At 38.4% G+C, this 17,950-nt stretch overlaps 1 protein-coding gene across 1 annotated transcript; it reads right to left on the bottom strand.

The window, feature by feature from the left end:
- Positions 1-8,123: 8,123 nt before the first annotated feature.
- On the bottom strand, positions 8,124-11,265 carry LOC120533571 (carbohydrate sulfotransferase 2-like). The gene has a single exon (XM_039760508.1). It carries the CDS (start codon positions 10,990-10,992, stop codon positions 9,730-9,732), a length of 1,263 nt encoding a protein of 420 aa, XP_039616442.1. The 5' UTR covers positions 10,993-11,265; the 3' UTR covers positions 8,124-9,729.
- Between the last annotated feature and the right edge of the window lie 6,685 nt (positions 11,266-17,950).

Below are 17,950 nucleotides of genomic sequence, written 5' to 3'. Positions count from 1 at the left end.
CTTTCACTAGGATAGATTTACCTGATTTACAAAAATAATATCTCAATTAAAACCCTCCACCTCGTCCTTGACCCGATACCAACAAGGTTTTTCAAAGAAGTATCAGGCGTGCTAATTGATAATGTTCTTGACATAGTAAATTCGTCACTAGATACTGGGGTCTTCCCAGACTGTCTTAAGACTGCTGTAGTTAAACCCCTACTTAAGAAACATAATCTTGACCCTCGCTCTTGAAAATTTTAGACCCATCTCTAACCTGCCTTCTTAAGTAAAGTTCTAGAGAAGGCAGTCATTATGCAGTTAAATGACCACCTAAATAAACATGCTATTCTTGATAAATTTCAGTCAGGTTTTAGAACAAATCACAGCACAGAAACTGCACTCGTTAAAGTAGTAAATGACTTGCGGGTAAATGCAGACAGAGGCCATTTATCTGTTCTCATCCTCTTAGATCTGAGTGCTGCATTTGACACCATTGATCACAACATTCTTAGAAATCGCCTTAGTCAATGGGTGGGCCTCTCTGGCAGTGTCTTAAATTGGTTTGAATCCTACCTGACAGGGAGAAAATATTTTGTTAGTTGTGGGAATTACAACTCAAGACACATGATATCCAATATGGTGTTCCACAAGGCTCTATCCTGGGTCGCTGTTATTCTCAATCTACATGCTTCCGTTAGGTCAGATTATCTCAGGGCACAACGTGAGCTACCACAGCTATGCTGATGACACACAGCTGTACTTATCAATAGCACCTGATGACCCGATTCTATTGATTCACTAACACAATGTCTGACTAGTATCTCAGAATGGATGAATAGTAATTTTCTCAAGTTAAATAAAGAGAAAACTGAAATTTTAGTGATCAGCAATAATGGATACAATGAGGCTATTAGAAATAAACTGGATACATTAGGATTAAAAGTCAAGACGGAGGTAAAAAGCTTAGGGGTGATTGTTGACTGTAATCTGAATTTTAAATCACATATTAATCAGATCATTAGGACAGCATTTTTCACTTAAGAAACATAAGTAAAGTTAGACCTCTTTATCACTGAAAGATGCTGAGAAATTAGTTCACGCGTTTGTTTTCAGTCGACTAGATTACTGTAACGCACTCCTCTCAGGACTACCCAAAAAGATATAAATCGTTTGCAACTAGTGCAGAATGCAGCTGCTAGAATCCTAACTAGGAAAAGAAAATCAGAACACATTACTCCAGTTTTGATGTCACTACACTGGTTACCTGTGTCATTCAGATTGACTTTAAAATTCTGCTTATGGTTTATAAAGCCTTAAATAATCTCGCCCCATCTTATATATCGGAATGTCTGACACCTTATATTCCAAATCGTAACCTCAGATCCTCAAATGAGTGTCTCCTTAGAATTCCAAGAACAAAACTTAAAAGAAGTGGTGAGGCGGCCTTCTGCTGTTATGCACCTAAAATCTGGAATAGCCTGCCAATAGGAATTCGCCAGGCTGATACAGTAGAGCACTTTAAAACACTGCTGAAAACACATTACTTTAACATGGCCTTTTATAACTTCATTTTAATCGTAATTTAACTTAATCCTGATACTCTGTATGTTCAATTCATCATAACAACTATTCATGGTGGCTCTAAAATCGGTACTGACCCCTACTCTCTTTTCTGTTTTTTTTTCCGGTTTCTTTGTGGTGGTGGCCTGCGCCACCTCCACCTACTCAAAGCTTCATGATGCTCCAACAATGATGGACGGATTAAAAGGAAGAAGTCTACGTGACCATCATCATCATCAAGCCCTTCCGTGAGAATCCTAAAGCCAAAGAGGACTGTTTCATTTATGTTAGGTAGAATGCCCAGAGGGGACTGGGCGGTCTCATGGTCTGGAATCCCTACAGATTTTATTTTTTCTCCAGCCGTCTGGAGTTTTTGTTTTTCTGTCCCCTGGCCATTGAACCTTACTCTTATTCGATGTTAATGTTGATTTATTTTTTATAATTATGTCTTTCATTTTTCTATTCTTTAATATGTAAAGCACTTTGAGCTACTGTTTGTATGAAAATGTGCTATATAAATAAATGTTGTTGTTGTTGTTGTTGATTTGAAATAACTCCTTGGCATCCATCTGTGGAACCACTCCTGGTACCACTTGTCACGCTTGGGTCACAGATTTGCACAGAAACACAGGAGGTTGTGGAGACATTAACTTTATTCAAACACTGCAAACGAACATTTGTCTCTTTTTCAAAAGTTTAAACATGCTCCATGACATGATAGAGATGACAGTTCCGTCGGGAGCAGAGAATGTCAGAGAGAGAGAGAGAAAGAAAAGCAAATAATCAATTCCAAATCTATCTATCTATCTATCTATCTATCTATCTATCTATCTATCTATCTATCTATCTATCTATCTATCTATCTATCTATCTTGTGCTTTCTTATTTAGTGGATATTTATTTGTTTTTTTAAGTCACTGTACCCCTCACCCCTCCAATTCTGTGTCTTCTAGCATGAAATGCATAACATTTACTGACCTTCTTCTTTTGTTAAGATCAGCTGCTGACAAATACCTTTTCCTATAGAACTGAAAATAATAGGTATGGATATACTGTAGAAAAAGGGGAGGAATGTTCTTGTTAGGGTCCACTAGTCAACTATGATATTTCATGGCAAATGTCATCTCCTGATCACCTTTAAAATTTCACATCCATTTTGTTCTACTGGTCCACCTTAAGGTGGCATGGTGGTGCAGTGGTAGTGCTGTTGCCTCACAACAAGGTGACCAGGGTGTTCTCTGAGTGAAGACTGCATGTTGTACTCGTGTCTGTGTCGGTTTTCTCCAGCACACTGGTTTCCTTCCACAGTCCCAACACATGCAGGTTAGGTGCACTGGTGATGTTAAATTGCCCCCTGTGTGCATGTGTGTGATGGACTCGTGATTCGTTCCTACCCTGATACTTGCTTGAATAGGCTCAAGCTTCCCCATTACCTTGCCCTGAATAAGCAAGTTAACAAAATGGATGGATGGATGGATGGATGGATGCATGGATGGATGGATGGATGGAAGGCCTACTTTCTTGTAACGTTTCATATTTAATGAAAGCCCCTGATCATTTCACATCTGTCGTGGTCTCCTGATCCTCACAAATATTTCAAAGAGAAATGTGGCATGGCTTCTCACAATTATAGGAAAATACAGTCACTATTGTTGCATGTGCAGAGCATAGCAAATTTCATAGATGTATGTGCTAGTCAACATGCAACATGTTCCCACTATCTAGCACCATGATTAATGAATAGAACTAACATACCTTGAAATATCTGTCTTCTATACCTAAATAACATACTTTAACTTGGAATTTCTGTCTTCCTTATCCAAATTATATACAGCTTTCAGCACCTCTGGGTCCCCACTACAAGAAAGTTTCTTTTGCTTCCTACCTTTGTTGTTATTCTTCACCATAGTCACACTAGCGATGTTAATGAGACAGTCTGAGTGCCGATGACAGACATAAATAAAACTGTCTGACAGAGTTGATTTAAAGGGACTACCGTATATAAAATATATTTGATTTATCTGCAGAGTACAGCGAAAGAGATAAAGACACAAAAGTTTATTTCTCCCTTTTTACCATTTTAGCATTTCACTTAGCAATAACAAGTAAATTTACCAATTCATCACACTAGTTGTCCTTTTTCACTTTTTTAAGGAAGCTGTAGTTTCCAGGCCTTCCTTAAAGATGGCCCAGTATGTAGAAATGGTTCATGTTGAAGTTGCACTGTTGTGTATTTTTATATTATTAGACACCCTTCTTAGTGGCCTCTGTCTTCAAACAGATAATAACACAATAGATAGTGTTACAATGAAAATGAATCACACTACACATGCAGGTAGTAAATTATAAGATTCACACGCAAGCCGAAGGAGGCATAAAAGAAGATAAGATCAGATAGAGGTGAGGATAACATTTTGCAGGATCAGTCAAAAAGTGATTATTACTGTCCCCATAACAACAGCATAATGCATAACATCCTTCCAGGAAAGAAACTTGTGTTGATAACGGTGGCTTCAAAAATGTTCTGTTGTAATGTTATGTAGGTCACAGATGAGTTCTTAACTCTTTGAGGGCTGAATATTTTTCCAAAAAACATTTTCTGAAAAGCACACAAAGCAATGGCTTCACACATAATCAAAATATAACGTCTGTGGATGTTTGCTGTGTCTTTCGGGTGATCATTGTGGTAGGCACATCAGCTACACGAACATGTTCAGCACCACGATCAGCTGAGGACCAATCAGATGATGCAAGTACCTCACTTTCGTTTTCAATCTCCATCTCCAGATCACTTGTATCAAAAATGGAGTCCGACAAGTCAGAGTCCGATGCAGAGATAATTTGCAATATGCTGTTCACACACGCACAATAAATTGAGGTCAGATCAACAAAGCTAAATAACTAAAGAGAGTCGAACTAAAACGTAATGGCGAGTTTTGTTGCAGTTTACCTCTGCCTACTGTCCTCTACCCCTGAATTTACCCCAGTTTTTATTTCCAAAAAGGTTAAGACCTAGTGAGCCAGAAGCAGGTCCTAGTGGGCTACAGCCTCTTCCAAGAACAGAAAGGACACCAGAGAGCCAGAGTCCTGATGTTCTTATGGAAGGGGGCTCTCCTTCCAAACAATAACCACCATCCATTTCATTCTCCTCCTCCTCCCTTCCTGCAAGCCAAAGATGTCAACTTAAATGATGAGTACAGTATAAAATTGTTGTTTCTGGTAGGCTAGGCACTTTTTATAACCTTTTGGTTAGTACATTAGAAAAATTCTTGGTGTTTTTGGTAAATTATGCACATTATACAACCCTTTTTTATTATGAAAAGGTTAAGTAAGCGTTGCTGTGGGAGGTTCGGAGCGCATTATGGGCATTTCCATTATTTCTTATGGGAAAAATAGTCTTGACTTACAACCAACTTGAATTACAACCAGCCCTCGCGAACAAATTGAGTTCCTAAGTCAAGGGTCCACTGTAATAGGAAATGGTACCCCACACCCACTTGCTGTTACTGTAACATTTCAAATCTGGTTTGATCTTCTCCATCTGTTAATCTGGTGGATGTCACCCTCTGAGAAGAACGGGGACTCGATAACAGTGACCTGAAACCTGTCCACCATAGTTCAGAATGCTTGTGCCTAACATCTACTTTGTGTGATGACTGGCAGGTAAAAGATATTGTAGTTGAAGCCAAACCTCTGTGAGCTCGTGGACTGAGGTGTTACCCATCATGTCTCTATCAATAGCAGAATGTGTTAATAGAGACCCTGTGACAGCTTGTCACACAATCTGTTGGTTTTCTTGTTTTTCTGAACCTTTTAAATCCATCCACAAACTATTTTCTCAGACTGTACTTTTAACGCATCATTAGTAAGTAGTCAGCAATTCAACTTTCACTTTCCAAAAAAAAATAAAACAGAATAAATAAATTGCAAAACAACACAGTTTCACATTCACTGAAATTTGCTACAATGACCCAGGAAGAAAGATTTTCAGCTTATATAAAACCACTTCTTCCCTCTTTATTTCTACCTCATCTGCAACCATGTGGAGGTGCTGGAGTGGGGACTACAATTCCCATCAGGTAGAAGTGTGCCGATCCTGATAGGAGGATATTTTTATTAGCATGAACAAAGTTTAAATATCTCTTGCAAGAGCGGGATCTCACCTATGACCTCAGCTATAGAGTTTTCATCTATACTAATTATGGGTAGCAATTTCACTTCCTTGCTCGAATATAACTTTTGTCTAGGAGTAAGTCTTTTCGTCTCATTGTGGGTTATGTTTAGTAATGTTGAATGTCCAAAAGACAGTTTTTTACATTTTATTTTTATTCTGACCCTTTCCTTAAAAATGAATGGGTCCAAAAGGGGTGGGGGAGTACAGTGTTGCAAAACCCTTATGAAGCAATGTTCCTTTCTTGTCACAAACTAAAAAACTTTAAAACTGAAATAAACATGAAACAAATTATAGCATTAATTTTGTGAAACCATATGCAAGTGAAAGGTTGACTTTTTTGCTCTCTAATAACTTTTATATTTTTGTGATGTTTCATTTTAAATATCCTACAGAGTGAGATTCAGACCACCAGACAAGGACAGCGGTAGTGCGGGGCATGTTGGTCAAGCGTGCAGTTAGGAATTTCACTGTGCTGTGTACCAATGACAATAAATCTGGAATAAACTGGTGACACTTCCTTTTTTTCAATGCAAAGATTTATGTTTTTGAAAAAGCCAACATTATTGTAAACCTGCATATTGTTACTAAATGTGATAGAGAGAAGTCTCAATGATATAGAATGAAATTTGATTTTTTAGCAGAATATAACAGAAAGAGAACAACTGAGGACAGATTGCAATACCGTGTATTGATAGTATGACAATAAAGCCACTTGAGTTGACTTGACTTTTCCTGTTTGTTATTGACATACATACATTCAAGACCACTTTATGAAGAGGTTGTTCAAATTTTGGCCTTTAATATACAGCAACTTTGAACAATCTTGATAACATTATCAAATACTACTGCCGTCTACTAATATGTGCCTCCCTAGTACATGTCTGCCATAAAAGAAAAAGGACTGAGAGGATATTTTTATGGACCACACGATAGAAGAGACTGAAATCAAAGTCAAAAAAGCATGCTAAGTCTAATATGTTAAACAGTCACGGAAAGTTAGTAACCCTAAAGCTCTTTAGCACACTTCTAACACTGTAAAACCTTTTGAGAACATATCAAATTTTGGATGCCAGAAAGATCACATTGTTGTCTTAAAGGACAATTATGCTCAACTTCTTGGCATAAAGAAATGGCAACTGCAATGTCTATCTAAGCACAAAATTGCTCCTGATACTTAAACAAATTACAAAAGTGGGCAACCACAATAAACAAAGTAGCAACCTAACAAAATAATGAAATAGATTAATAGCAAGAAACAGAATCAGAATATATTCCAAAATCCTTACACATTTATATATAAACAATTTCTATATCATTTAAATATCAAACATGTTATTAAATATAGAAAGATGATCAACAGGCATAGCAAGCAAGAATCAATGAATGTGTTCTAGAGGCATAACATGATCTAACAGCAGCTTCCAAAAGAGAAAACTAATTGGCTGCAAACATCTCTACCTTCATTTTTAAAAATATATATATGTTGAACAATCAGAGGAGACTTAAATAACTCTGTGGAACTGAGTTGTGATGTTAAAAATAGACTAATAATAAGTCAAGCTGTAATCATCTAAGCCAACTTGTTTCAGACTGTCTCAAAATTGTTAAATCTTCGAAAGTAATTATAACTTGTTCACGACAATAGCATGTAAGGCATTCCATTGTGTTAAATGTCAACATTCATAGCACAAGTTCACAGTTTCAGATGCAGATTCTAGCCATGTGTGAATCCTTTCCCAAGCCTGGATCTAACCTGTGCATAAGAGACGGCATGGTGGCACAGCAACTAGCATGCCAAATTACAGTACTGGGTGCCTGCTACAAGATGGAGATGAGCCTTCTTCATTTTTTCCCCACATTTCAAAAAAGTGCTGTCATCTGCTGGCATTGCCATATTGTATAGATAAGTACAGCATGTGTGCTTGCTTGTGCCCTTTGAAAAACTGAACATACAGTGTCGCAGTAGTGGGCGCTAGTGCTCCCTTGAACCCTCAGGTACCACGCCAAACACCTGGTAAAAGTGCCACAATTATTTGTTTTATTATAATAATTACATGCACCAAACACCCTCCACTCCACACTATTCATAAATTAATCACAATACTACAATAACAATAACCAATCCTCCACTCCCAGACGCGTTGCCCTCCTACCAGCCAGCTCAACTCACCATCTGGGAGCTCCCACAGTCCTTTTATAGTCCCTGACCCGGAAGTATTCCTGGCCAACAGTCCACAAGTCCTTATTCCTTCCGGGTCAGGGTAAATAGTCGTTTTCTTCATCCCGGAAGCCCGTCGCTCTTCCTGTGACGAACTTCCGGGTCATAGTGCATGAATGAGTCCACTGGCCTCCCGACAGCAACTCCCGGTGGTCCCCAAGGTATCCAGCAGGGCTGTGCATAAAAACTACATAGTCCATGAGGCCCTGCTGGAACTTGGGGCCCGTCCATGTTCGCGGGAGAGCTCCTCCTGGCGGCCTGTGGGTGAGGGCCAGAATATGACGCTGGCCATCCACTACAACAGATAACCCCTGAAACAGCAGTCATAATCCAAGTCCAAAGAAATTTCTGAAAAAGAACAGCGCTAAACTAAAGGAAGAGAAGAAGCGAAACCTAAATGTTGAATAAAAACACCCAATCCTTTTTAGATTAGTGAATAGGAAAAAATGGAGTTGAAAATTAATATGATGGCTAAATGAAAGGATGGTGGATATGACCAGCACATAAAGACATGGTCATACCATAATGGTTGCACATGTGCTGCTCTTTTAATTTCTACGATATTTTCAAATGTCCTTGTGTAATCCTTCATCTTGTTCTGCATTTCAGCTCTGCTGGTTGAATTTTGATACATTAGAAAGATGATATATCTCAGATTATTTCTGCTTTTATTTAACAATTCAGATACTGTATACCATATACTATATATATTTATATATGATCATATATATATATATATATATCACGGACTCCACGGGGCGTCTCAGAGCTCCAAACCTTTGACACAACTTTACAGGCACAGTTCAAGGTGAAAATAAATTAATTTATTATCACAAATACTTGTAGACGCACTCCACAGCTCCAACAATACAATTCTTCCTTTCTCCACTCTTCCCAGGTGAGCTTCATCCGACTGCTCTCCTGACTCTGACTCCCAGGTGAAGCACAGCGATTTCTTTTATACTGGATCTGGAAGTACTTCCAGTGCCATTACATTGTTTCTAGGAAGCACTTCCGGGCCAGGTGGAACAAGAGATTCCAGCTGCCTCCAGCAGCTCCCCCTAGAAGCACTAAAGGACCCCAACAGGACTGCCTACCAAAACTGCAACGCCCATGCAACCCCGTGTGTGTCTGAACAGGATGCATGTGGGAATGTTATCAGTCAGTGTACTGGAAGCACATGGCCCTGAGAAGTAGTCTTCCTCTGTCCATCCATTACAATTACCCACCAACCGGGAATGGTATCACTAACCACACTGGTTGGGATGCCCGTCCACCTATATGCTTCCATTAAAAAGGCCTCCTGTAATGCCAGTTAACCCATGTCATCTATTACTATGTATAAATATACCATATATATATATTACAATAAAGTTTATGAACATACGTTCAGTTCATCAGACTCACGTAGTTCTCCAACAGAAGGAACTCATTCATAATATGAAATAATAACCAGAATGTGATTTAGTCCAATAAGAAAGAGCTATGTTCCCCAAACCTGTCTGACAGACATGCTTCGCTTGTCTTTTTATTTTTTCCAGAATTCACCAGCAAGACACATCACAAAACAAAGTAAAATTCAAATGACCATAATGGTAAAATACTTCTGTCACTGGCTCTGTTCAGTTTTCTTTCATTATCACCGCTCCCTTTATTTTTGCAGATTGGAAACATCTAATTAGTCCTGTCAACCATTAGGCACAGGGAGAATTTCATTTCCTGCACTGTTACTGTATAAAGAAGAACCCCAAAACTCTGTAGCTTTTCCAGCCACTAATCACTTCTGGACATGTTTTCAGAGTTTGGGAGGTAACAGCAGTGAGTTGCTAATCTCTTTGACCTCTTTTTCGGAATCAGCCAGCTTATATCCCAGTATGTCCATGGAAAAAGAGCACAACTCTTGAACTTGACTGATTTGAGAAAATGTTAACCCATTCCTCCAAGCACTTGCTGTTATGGTGGAATTTCTGGAGGAAACTACAAATGGCATGAAAGAGCCACTTGGACCTCTGGTCATTTGGAAAGCAAATAATTTAATGCCATGGATCAGTGGAATATTTATGAAACTGTATATTTCCTTCAATCTGTTAACTGGATCTTGTATAAAGTCTTCATAGCGGACAAGCATGTACTTTCCATTAAGCCATGCTGGTGATTTCTGAACTGTAAGCAGGGTATTGCCTGTTTGTTGACATATAATATCCATGGTTTCTGCTGAATGATAATCATGTACAAAAAGTTTGCTCCTTTTTGAAAAGTTGTTAAAAAAAGATATTTTTTTACTTTTATAATTTCTGCTTTTTACCACATGAATATTTTCCCTCTCTAAAATTCTCACCGACCTAATTCTGGAATTGGTCACTGCCCTGGGGTCTCTCACCAGGTGGATAATTTTAATTTCCATGGAGGGGTCTTCCAACAAGGGAGCCAAAACATTGAGATCAAAAATGCGCACTCCTTTAACAACTATAGTGTTGTACTTCAGGCACTCTTTCTCCAGCAACCTCAAGTTTCGAGGAGGGCATTTACTGCATACCTTCTCATCAACCTGTTTAATCACATTTTTTCTGTAGGCAGAACAAATGGGATAAGAGCAGATCACCTTGTTGAGAAATGATAAAAAGATGTCATTGGTGGTGAAGTTGTTGCCCACAGGAAAGTGATAAAGTTCAAAAATTGAGAAATCACAATGGTAGAGCGACCTCAGCATATCCCTAGATGCACCTTGAAGAGAAAGGGCATCCCCAGGGTACAATCTTTTCCAAATATGCCACAGTGGCTCATAAAGGAAAAATATTGCTGGATCCTGATTGAAGACCTCCCCAAAAAAGGAAGAGCCAGATCTCCAGGTGGTGAAAATGTAGACCAACTGTCTCTTCTTAGCCACCAAGGGTTCATTTAAAGGTCTGATACTTGGCATACTGTGATGAGCTGAGGCTGGTGTCACTACATTGCATTGCTGAGGTATTTTAGTCCACATGTAGCTAAACAGGTTCATCACGGTAAAAAGCAGCATAAGGAAAAATAAAATATTAATCTTCCATAATTTTAATGCCATTGTGATTGCTGAACACAAATTACATAATACAATATATCCTGGACTGTCTCAAAAAAGTAAAAGGAATTTGTCCAACAAAATGTGAGTACACAACCTTACGCCTTGTGCAACAAATTGTGAGGCATCCAATGCTCAAAGCTGACTGAAGTTTTCTCTTGTCACAGAGCCAAAGAAAGGAGTTAGTGAAAAATTCAGGTTCTCTCACTGTCCAGGTAAAACAGCTCCTCTGAAAATGTCCATATGATCTGCATTGGAATCAGAACATCACGCTGTACTCTCATGCTCAGCCAGGAGCAAATGTCTTACCTGTTAGCTGAATATCCTTTTAATGGAGTTGATGAGAAAAACCTGCTCAACAGCTCCAACTGGTAGGATGACATTTTATTGTTATGGGAAGCCAACGATTATTTGAAGTTCTTTTGAAAAAGGGAATTTTAAAATCCAAGTGTGAGATTCAGCAGGATGTCATGTATTAAATATACTGTAGGTGTATTCTTGGCCAAACATCCAAGTTGCCCTTACATCACATCATCTGTTGTTCAGATGTCACCCAAGAACCATATCATTTCTATTGATTTTTCTTTTTCAGAAGACTTTTTTAATAATTCAGTTCCCTAATCTAGTATTCCTTTCGCCTTGTTGCTCCTGTTATGTTTTATACATCTTTTTGAAAACTCCTAGATATGAATTTTGACCATGTGTCATTGCCTTTGTTTTACCCTCAACGTGATTGTGTTATGTCTACTGCTTTAGGTGCTGTTTTTACACAATCAGGTCACTGGCCATCTTTCTGCATAGCTATATACAGTATCTATAACCTTCATCCTTTCATCTAATTATTTCTTATGTCTTACTGAAATGAATACTGCGGTTCTTCTAGGCTGTCCATCTTATGCTCAATACATCCTTCTAATGGGGAGTTAATTTTTTATTTTTCCGTAATTTTTTTTTTTTTTAATCTTTCCCTGTTTTTCCCATGATGGGCTTTTGAGAATGCTGATTTCAATTTATTATGCCGTAACTAAGAAAAAATTTTAGAAAAGTGCCAAAACACAAAACAAAGCCAAAGAAAGGTAATTATTATTAGCCAGAAGGCAATCTAATGTTTTGTCAAAATGGAAAGGGGCAAAGCTGAAATTGAGAATCAAAAATCAGAAAGAATTCAAAGAAATATTTGACAAAGAATTCACTGGTTTTCATCCAAATAATTAGGGCTATAAAAATGAGATTCTTAAATGGCCAAGGTAATAAACTATATGAAATCCACAAAGTAGTGGCACCCAGTGTATAAAAAATGCTAGCAAAAGATAACATAAAAAATACAAACTTTTTAATAAAGCTCATTCAGATAAAAAACAAACTGCAGAAATGGATTCCCTGGGTTTGAAAACATCAAAAAGACACCCAGAAGACTATGACCACTTTAAATTATATACAATTCCAATCATAATGCAATTATTTAATTAATTTTCAATTTGGATTTACTTCTGGTGATGATTAATTATTTTTGTGTCACAATTCTCTATTTCTGTGGACACCGTCATTTGGTGACTGACTTTATTAGCAGTTGTCAAGCAAGGATTGAGCAACATGTGATGTCACTTCTGCGATGGTATGAAGGTCAGCATTTGTGCACCTTCTGGCTGTCTGAGATTTTGGATCCAAAACATATCAATTTGTTTGTTTATAGCCCTTCTGGATCTTTTTTTTTTTTTGTAATTAAGAGGAAAACCAAATAACAGTTACAACCAATGTATACCTCTTACACAGGTGACATTATATACAGAAGTGAACTCTACTGTCATGGTCTGGACTTTGTTTTATATATTTTAAGTATTTTCCTTGTTCTTTAAAAATAATAGAGATATCATTCTAGGGGTTTCAGAGGTCACGTAGTATGTGGTCTGGTCATTGTTTCGATTTAGAATTTTTTTGAAGACATTATCTTTGGAATACATCTTCCTGTAACATCATTTTATGTTTATTTACTTCCTGCCCTGTCGGCTATGATCTTGGCCTGTAATTACAATCACAATTCATTTTTATGATTCCCTCTTACTGCTGCTGCCATGTGCAGTCATGACAAAAAAAGCTGAAGTAAAATCAAGCATTAGTTTATCTTCTTCAAATTTTCATGACCTGAGAAAAAAACGCTAGGTGGAAGAGAGAAAGACTCTAATGCATAAAAAAGTATGTGCGTTTTTTCATACAGTTAATATTTCTCTATTATATAAAAAAATCTTTCGATGCAATGAGACTTTTTAGTAGACTAGACTTTTTGGAAAAAAAATGTTCAAGTCCCGCGAGATGAGAATATTGCCATGATATTTTTAAAAGTCACACCCTCCTAGCAACCATTTTCAAACAAGACCACAGCCCTCTCACTTCTCAGTTTTGTGAATGCTTTTGTCAGACACACTTCCTGCACTCTCAGCTCTTTTATAAATTTGAACATTTTCCTCACTTTACGTTTACAATTAAAGAAGACGTATTATGTCCAAATCTTATTGAAGAATTTCATCACGAAGGGTTATCAACATAAAAAATGAGTACACAAGCAATCCTAGACCTAGAAATGAGGAAGTCAAATGAATTAACGCCAAAAATGGTGATCAGTAACACAGCAAATTGGTTAAATGTGTATCAATAGACTAGGCTGAAACAGTTGGTGGTGATGGTGCGAAAGATGAAAACATCAACTTACACTATCACAAGGAGTATCTACAAATGTTAACACCGTCCGGACTTCAACCGCATGAATTAATATAGAAAGAAGGATGTATCCAAGAAAGGTAATGTAGTACATCTTCCATGGATAACATTATATATCAAAGGAGATCTTGAAATGGCATTTGTAATAAAACGTGAACAGTTTCCTGTTAGAATAACTTTTGCAAAGACAATTTACAAATTTCAGAGCCAAACATTCAAAAAAGTCGTTTTATTGAATAGAAAGAAACAGACGAGATTCAATCAAGTGCAGTTATAAGTGGCATTGACACAAAGAAAGTCCAAAGACAAAATCACAATTCAGTGAGATATTGACAAAAATTTTATTCAAAAAATAGTTTTTACTTAAGTTTTACAGTAAAAGCGTAAGCTTAAAAAGTTTTTGCGTGTTAATCTCAAAGCCAAACAGAACGAAATTGTAAATATAGTTTACATTCAAATTAATATGTTTTAATAATTTTTAATATGGTCAATTACTTGTTGTAATGTAAAATAGTTAGTAAATTGTACATACAATCCCCATGCGCGAGCAGCAGAACCGCAAAGAGGCTACCATGTAGCACAAGCATGAGGGTTGGTTAGCGAAAGCCCCCTAGTATTACTTTAAAATGGGTGTGCAAATGCAAGATAACAACAACAACAACAACATTTATTTATATAGCACATTTTCATACAAACAGTAGCTCAAAGTGCTTTACATATTAAAGAATAGAAAAATGAAAGACACAATTATAAAACAAAATAAATCAACATTAACATCGAAGGTTCAATGGCCAGGGGGGACAGAAAAAACAAAAAAAACTCCAGACGGCTGGAGAAAAAAAATAAAATCTGCAGGGATTCCAGACCATGATACCGCCCAGTCCCCTCTGGGCATTCTACCTAACATAAATGAAACAGTCCTCTTTTGATTTAGGGTTCTCACGGAAGGGCTTGATGATGATGATGGTCACGTAGACTTCTGCCTTTTAATCCGTCCATCATTGTTTGAGCATCATGAAGCTTTGAGTAGGTGGAGGTGGCACAGGCCACCACCACAAAGAAACCGGAAAAAGAAACAGAAAAGAGAGTTGGGGTCAGTACGGATTTTAGAGCCACCATGAATAGTTATTATGATGAATTGAACATACAGAGTATCAGGATTAAGTTAAACTGAAGTTATAAAAAGGCCATGTTAAAGTAATGTGTTTTCAGCAGTGTTTTAAAGTGCTCTACTGTATTAGCCTGGTGAATTCCTATTGGCAGGCTATTCCAGATTTTAGGTGCATAACAGCAGAAGGCCGCCTCACCACTTCTTTTAAGTTTTGTTCTTGGAATTCTAAGGAGACACTCATTTGAAGATCTGAGGTTACGATTTGGAATATAAGGTGTCAGACATTCCGATATATAAGATGGGGCGAGATTATTGAAGGCTTTATAAACCATAAGCAGAATTTTAAAGTCAATCCTGAATGACACAGGTAACCAGTGTAGTGACATTAAAACTGGAGAAATGTGTTCGGATTTTCTTTTCCTAGTTAGGATTCTAGAGATACATCAGTGGGTTAAATATGGAAATATACATTCAAAAAATCTAAGTCAATTAACAAATCTCAGAGCCAAACATTCGAAAAAGTTGTTTTATTTAATAGAGAGAAAGAAAAAATTTCAATCATGAGCAGTTATATGTCACGTGGATGCAAATGTATCACTTCTCATGAAAATTAAAATCTGTTTAAATTGTACATCCACATCCCCATACACGAGCGACAGAACCGCAAAGAGGCTAGCACGTAGTGCTGGCCAGGGGGTTGGCAAGCGAAGCGAGCAGGGGGCAAAGCCCCCTAGTATCTCTATATACAGGGGTTCTCAATGTCAGTCCTGGGGACCCCCTGTGGCTGCAGGTTTTTGTTCCAACCAGATTCCTAATCAGTGACAACACCTGATAGCACTGAGCTCATTTAATTAGCTGGTATTTTTTTTTCTTTTATTCGACATTCAGAAAAGCACAGCAGCATGATTTTTACATTTATAAGACATTTATAAATATTTCTGCTTTTGCTAGAGATTTAAATGCTTAACTCTCTTTTGCTGATTTCATTATACTTTGCCCTTTCTCTGTGCAGTTTTTCCCCCTTCATTGTATCTTAATAATGACAACTTAAAACGAGCAGAGCAGAAACGCTGGCAAACACTGAATAATCAAAGGCTGCAACTACTTTAGAGTCAGACCCACTAATTAGTAAATCATGGATTAATTAAACAATTAGAACACCTAGAAAAGTAGAATGAAAATCAAGATGATAATACTGTTAAAAAGAAGCTGTAAAATACAGTTTTTTTAGCAAACTTGGGAAATATCAGTTCACTTAACTAGCCCGGGAGTTCAATTAAAAGCAGAAGCTGGTTGGAACAAAAACCTGCCGCGACAGGAGGTCCCCAGGACTGACATTGATAACCTCTGTCTATATATATATATATATATATATGTGACGATGTGGGTTCTGGCTCCACACTCCCATGGCTGTTTGGGAACCCTTGAACCCAACACCGTCGATAATGAAACTGAGAGAGCTAGTCAGTGGAGGCAACAAGTAAGCAAGGGGATGGTAAAAAGTGAAACAGTGCTTTTATTAAAAGAAACAATCAAAACAAAAACAGTGTTCCATGTAAATAGTGCAGTTCAAAAGTTTTTTAAATAAATAATCCATTAAAAGAACATGGAGGTAAAACCAATAAATAGAAAAAAACACAATCCTTAAAAACGAGAGGTAAAATCTTCTTTAGGAAGCAATCTTAAAAACAACAAATCCGGTGTAACGTTTCTGTTAGCGTCTCACCTGCTTATCCCGTTTGGGCTTAGCAGCAGGCAAGACGCTCTCTGCAGCTGCCCTTGAGCGCTCATTCACTCGCTCGTCCGCTCGCTCTTCGCGGCTCGCGCTCTCTCTCTCTCTCTAACCGACCTGCTTCCTCGCCTGCTCCCAGTAACCTCCATCCTCTTTCTTTTCGTTCTTTCTAATCTCCTCCTAGCCTCGGAGACTTGGCTTCCCTGACAACCAGGACGCTCATGCCAGGGAGTTTACCGCCTAAGCCTCCCGACTCCCGCAGCCTTCTCGGCCTTACGCGGCCAGCCATCCTTCTCTGGTTACTCCTGCTACCTGGTCGCTCAGCGGGAGCAACATCAACTCAAACACCTGGGTGTCGGCCTAACACCCAGCTTCCTCGAAGCTGCCCTCGATCGTGCACTCAACACACGCACGCACCGCCTGCTTCCTCGCTCCCTGTAACCTCCGTTCTCTTCCTTTCCTCTCTCGTTCTCTCCATTTTTCCTCCTCACAACCGACTCGCGCTTTTTAAAATGACGAGGGCCACAGCAGCTGCAGCATTAGCCATGGGACAATCACGAATGTGGGCAGTTCCTCACCTGTGCACTCGGTGAGAAACGCCCACACCCTACGGATCGCCCCACGGCTCGCTATAGCCCAACGTCCCCTCGCTAAGCCGCGAGCGTGGTGATCATTTATTTAAAATGAATGGCCTTTGCTCAACGAGCTGTGGACCCATAACACCACAATTTAAAATCCAATGTCTGTCTGTCTGACTGTATGTTTGTCCACTTTTCACGAGAGAACTACTTAATGGATTTAGAGCGGGTTTTTTTCTAGAATTTGCTTGAACATTCTGGTTGATTTTGTGACCTCTCTCATCTCGCTAAGTATCATAGTTCGCTTGCGGTGCCAATTTATTTGCAGGAATCCGAGAGAGACACAGCGGGGCCCTCATCACTCATGTGCCTATGGGTGTACCTTACATCCACTTAGTTAGCAAACAAGAGAACTATTCAACGGATGTTTACCAGGTTTTTTTCTAGAATTTGCTTGAATATTCCTGTTGATTTTGCAACTTCACTCATTGCGTTAAGAATCATAATTTACTTGCAGGAGGGATATATTTGCACTAATCCAAGAAAGAGGGGAGGGGGAAGCGTGATGTCAGTAGTAGGTAGTCGGTCTACCTCTGTGTTTTGGAGTGCAACTTGCCTCTGCTTAGCTAGCAATACCTTTTTATTTATTGCACCAACATTGATGGACTGAAAGCCAGAAGTCTACGTGACCATCATCATCAGGCCCTTCCATGAAAACCCTAAATACAAAGAGGACTGTTTGACTTATGTTAGGTAGATTGCCCAGAGGGGACAGGGCGGTCTCGTAGTCTGGAACCCCTACAGATTTTATTTTTTTTCTCCAGC

Source organism: Polypterus senegalus, chromosome 1 (genome assembly GCF_016835505.1).
Source record: "Polypterus senegalus isolate Bchr_013 chromosome 1, ASM1683550v1, whole genome shotgun sequence".
Classification (NCBI taxonomy): Eukaryota; Metazoa; Chordata; class Cladistia; order Polypteriformes; family Polypteridae; genus Polypterus; species Polypterus senegalus.
Note: the sequence above shows the minus strand (reverse complement) of the source record. Positions and strands in the feature narration are given on the sequence as shown.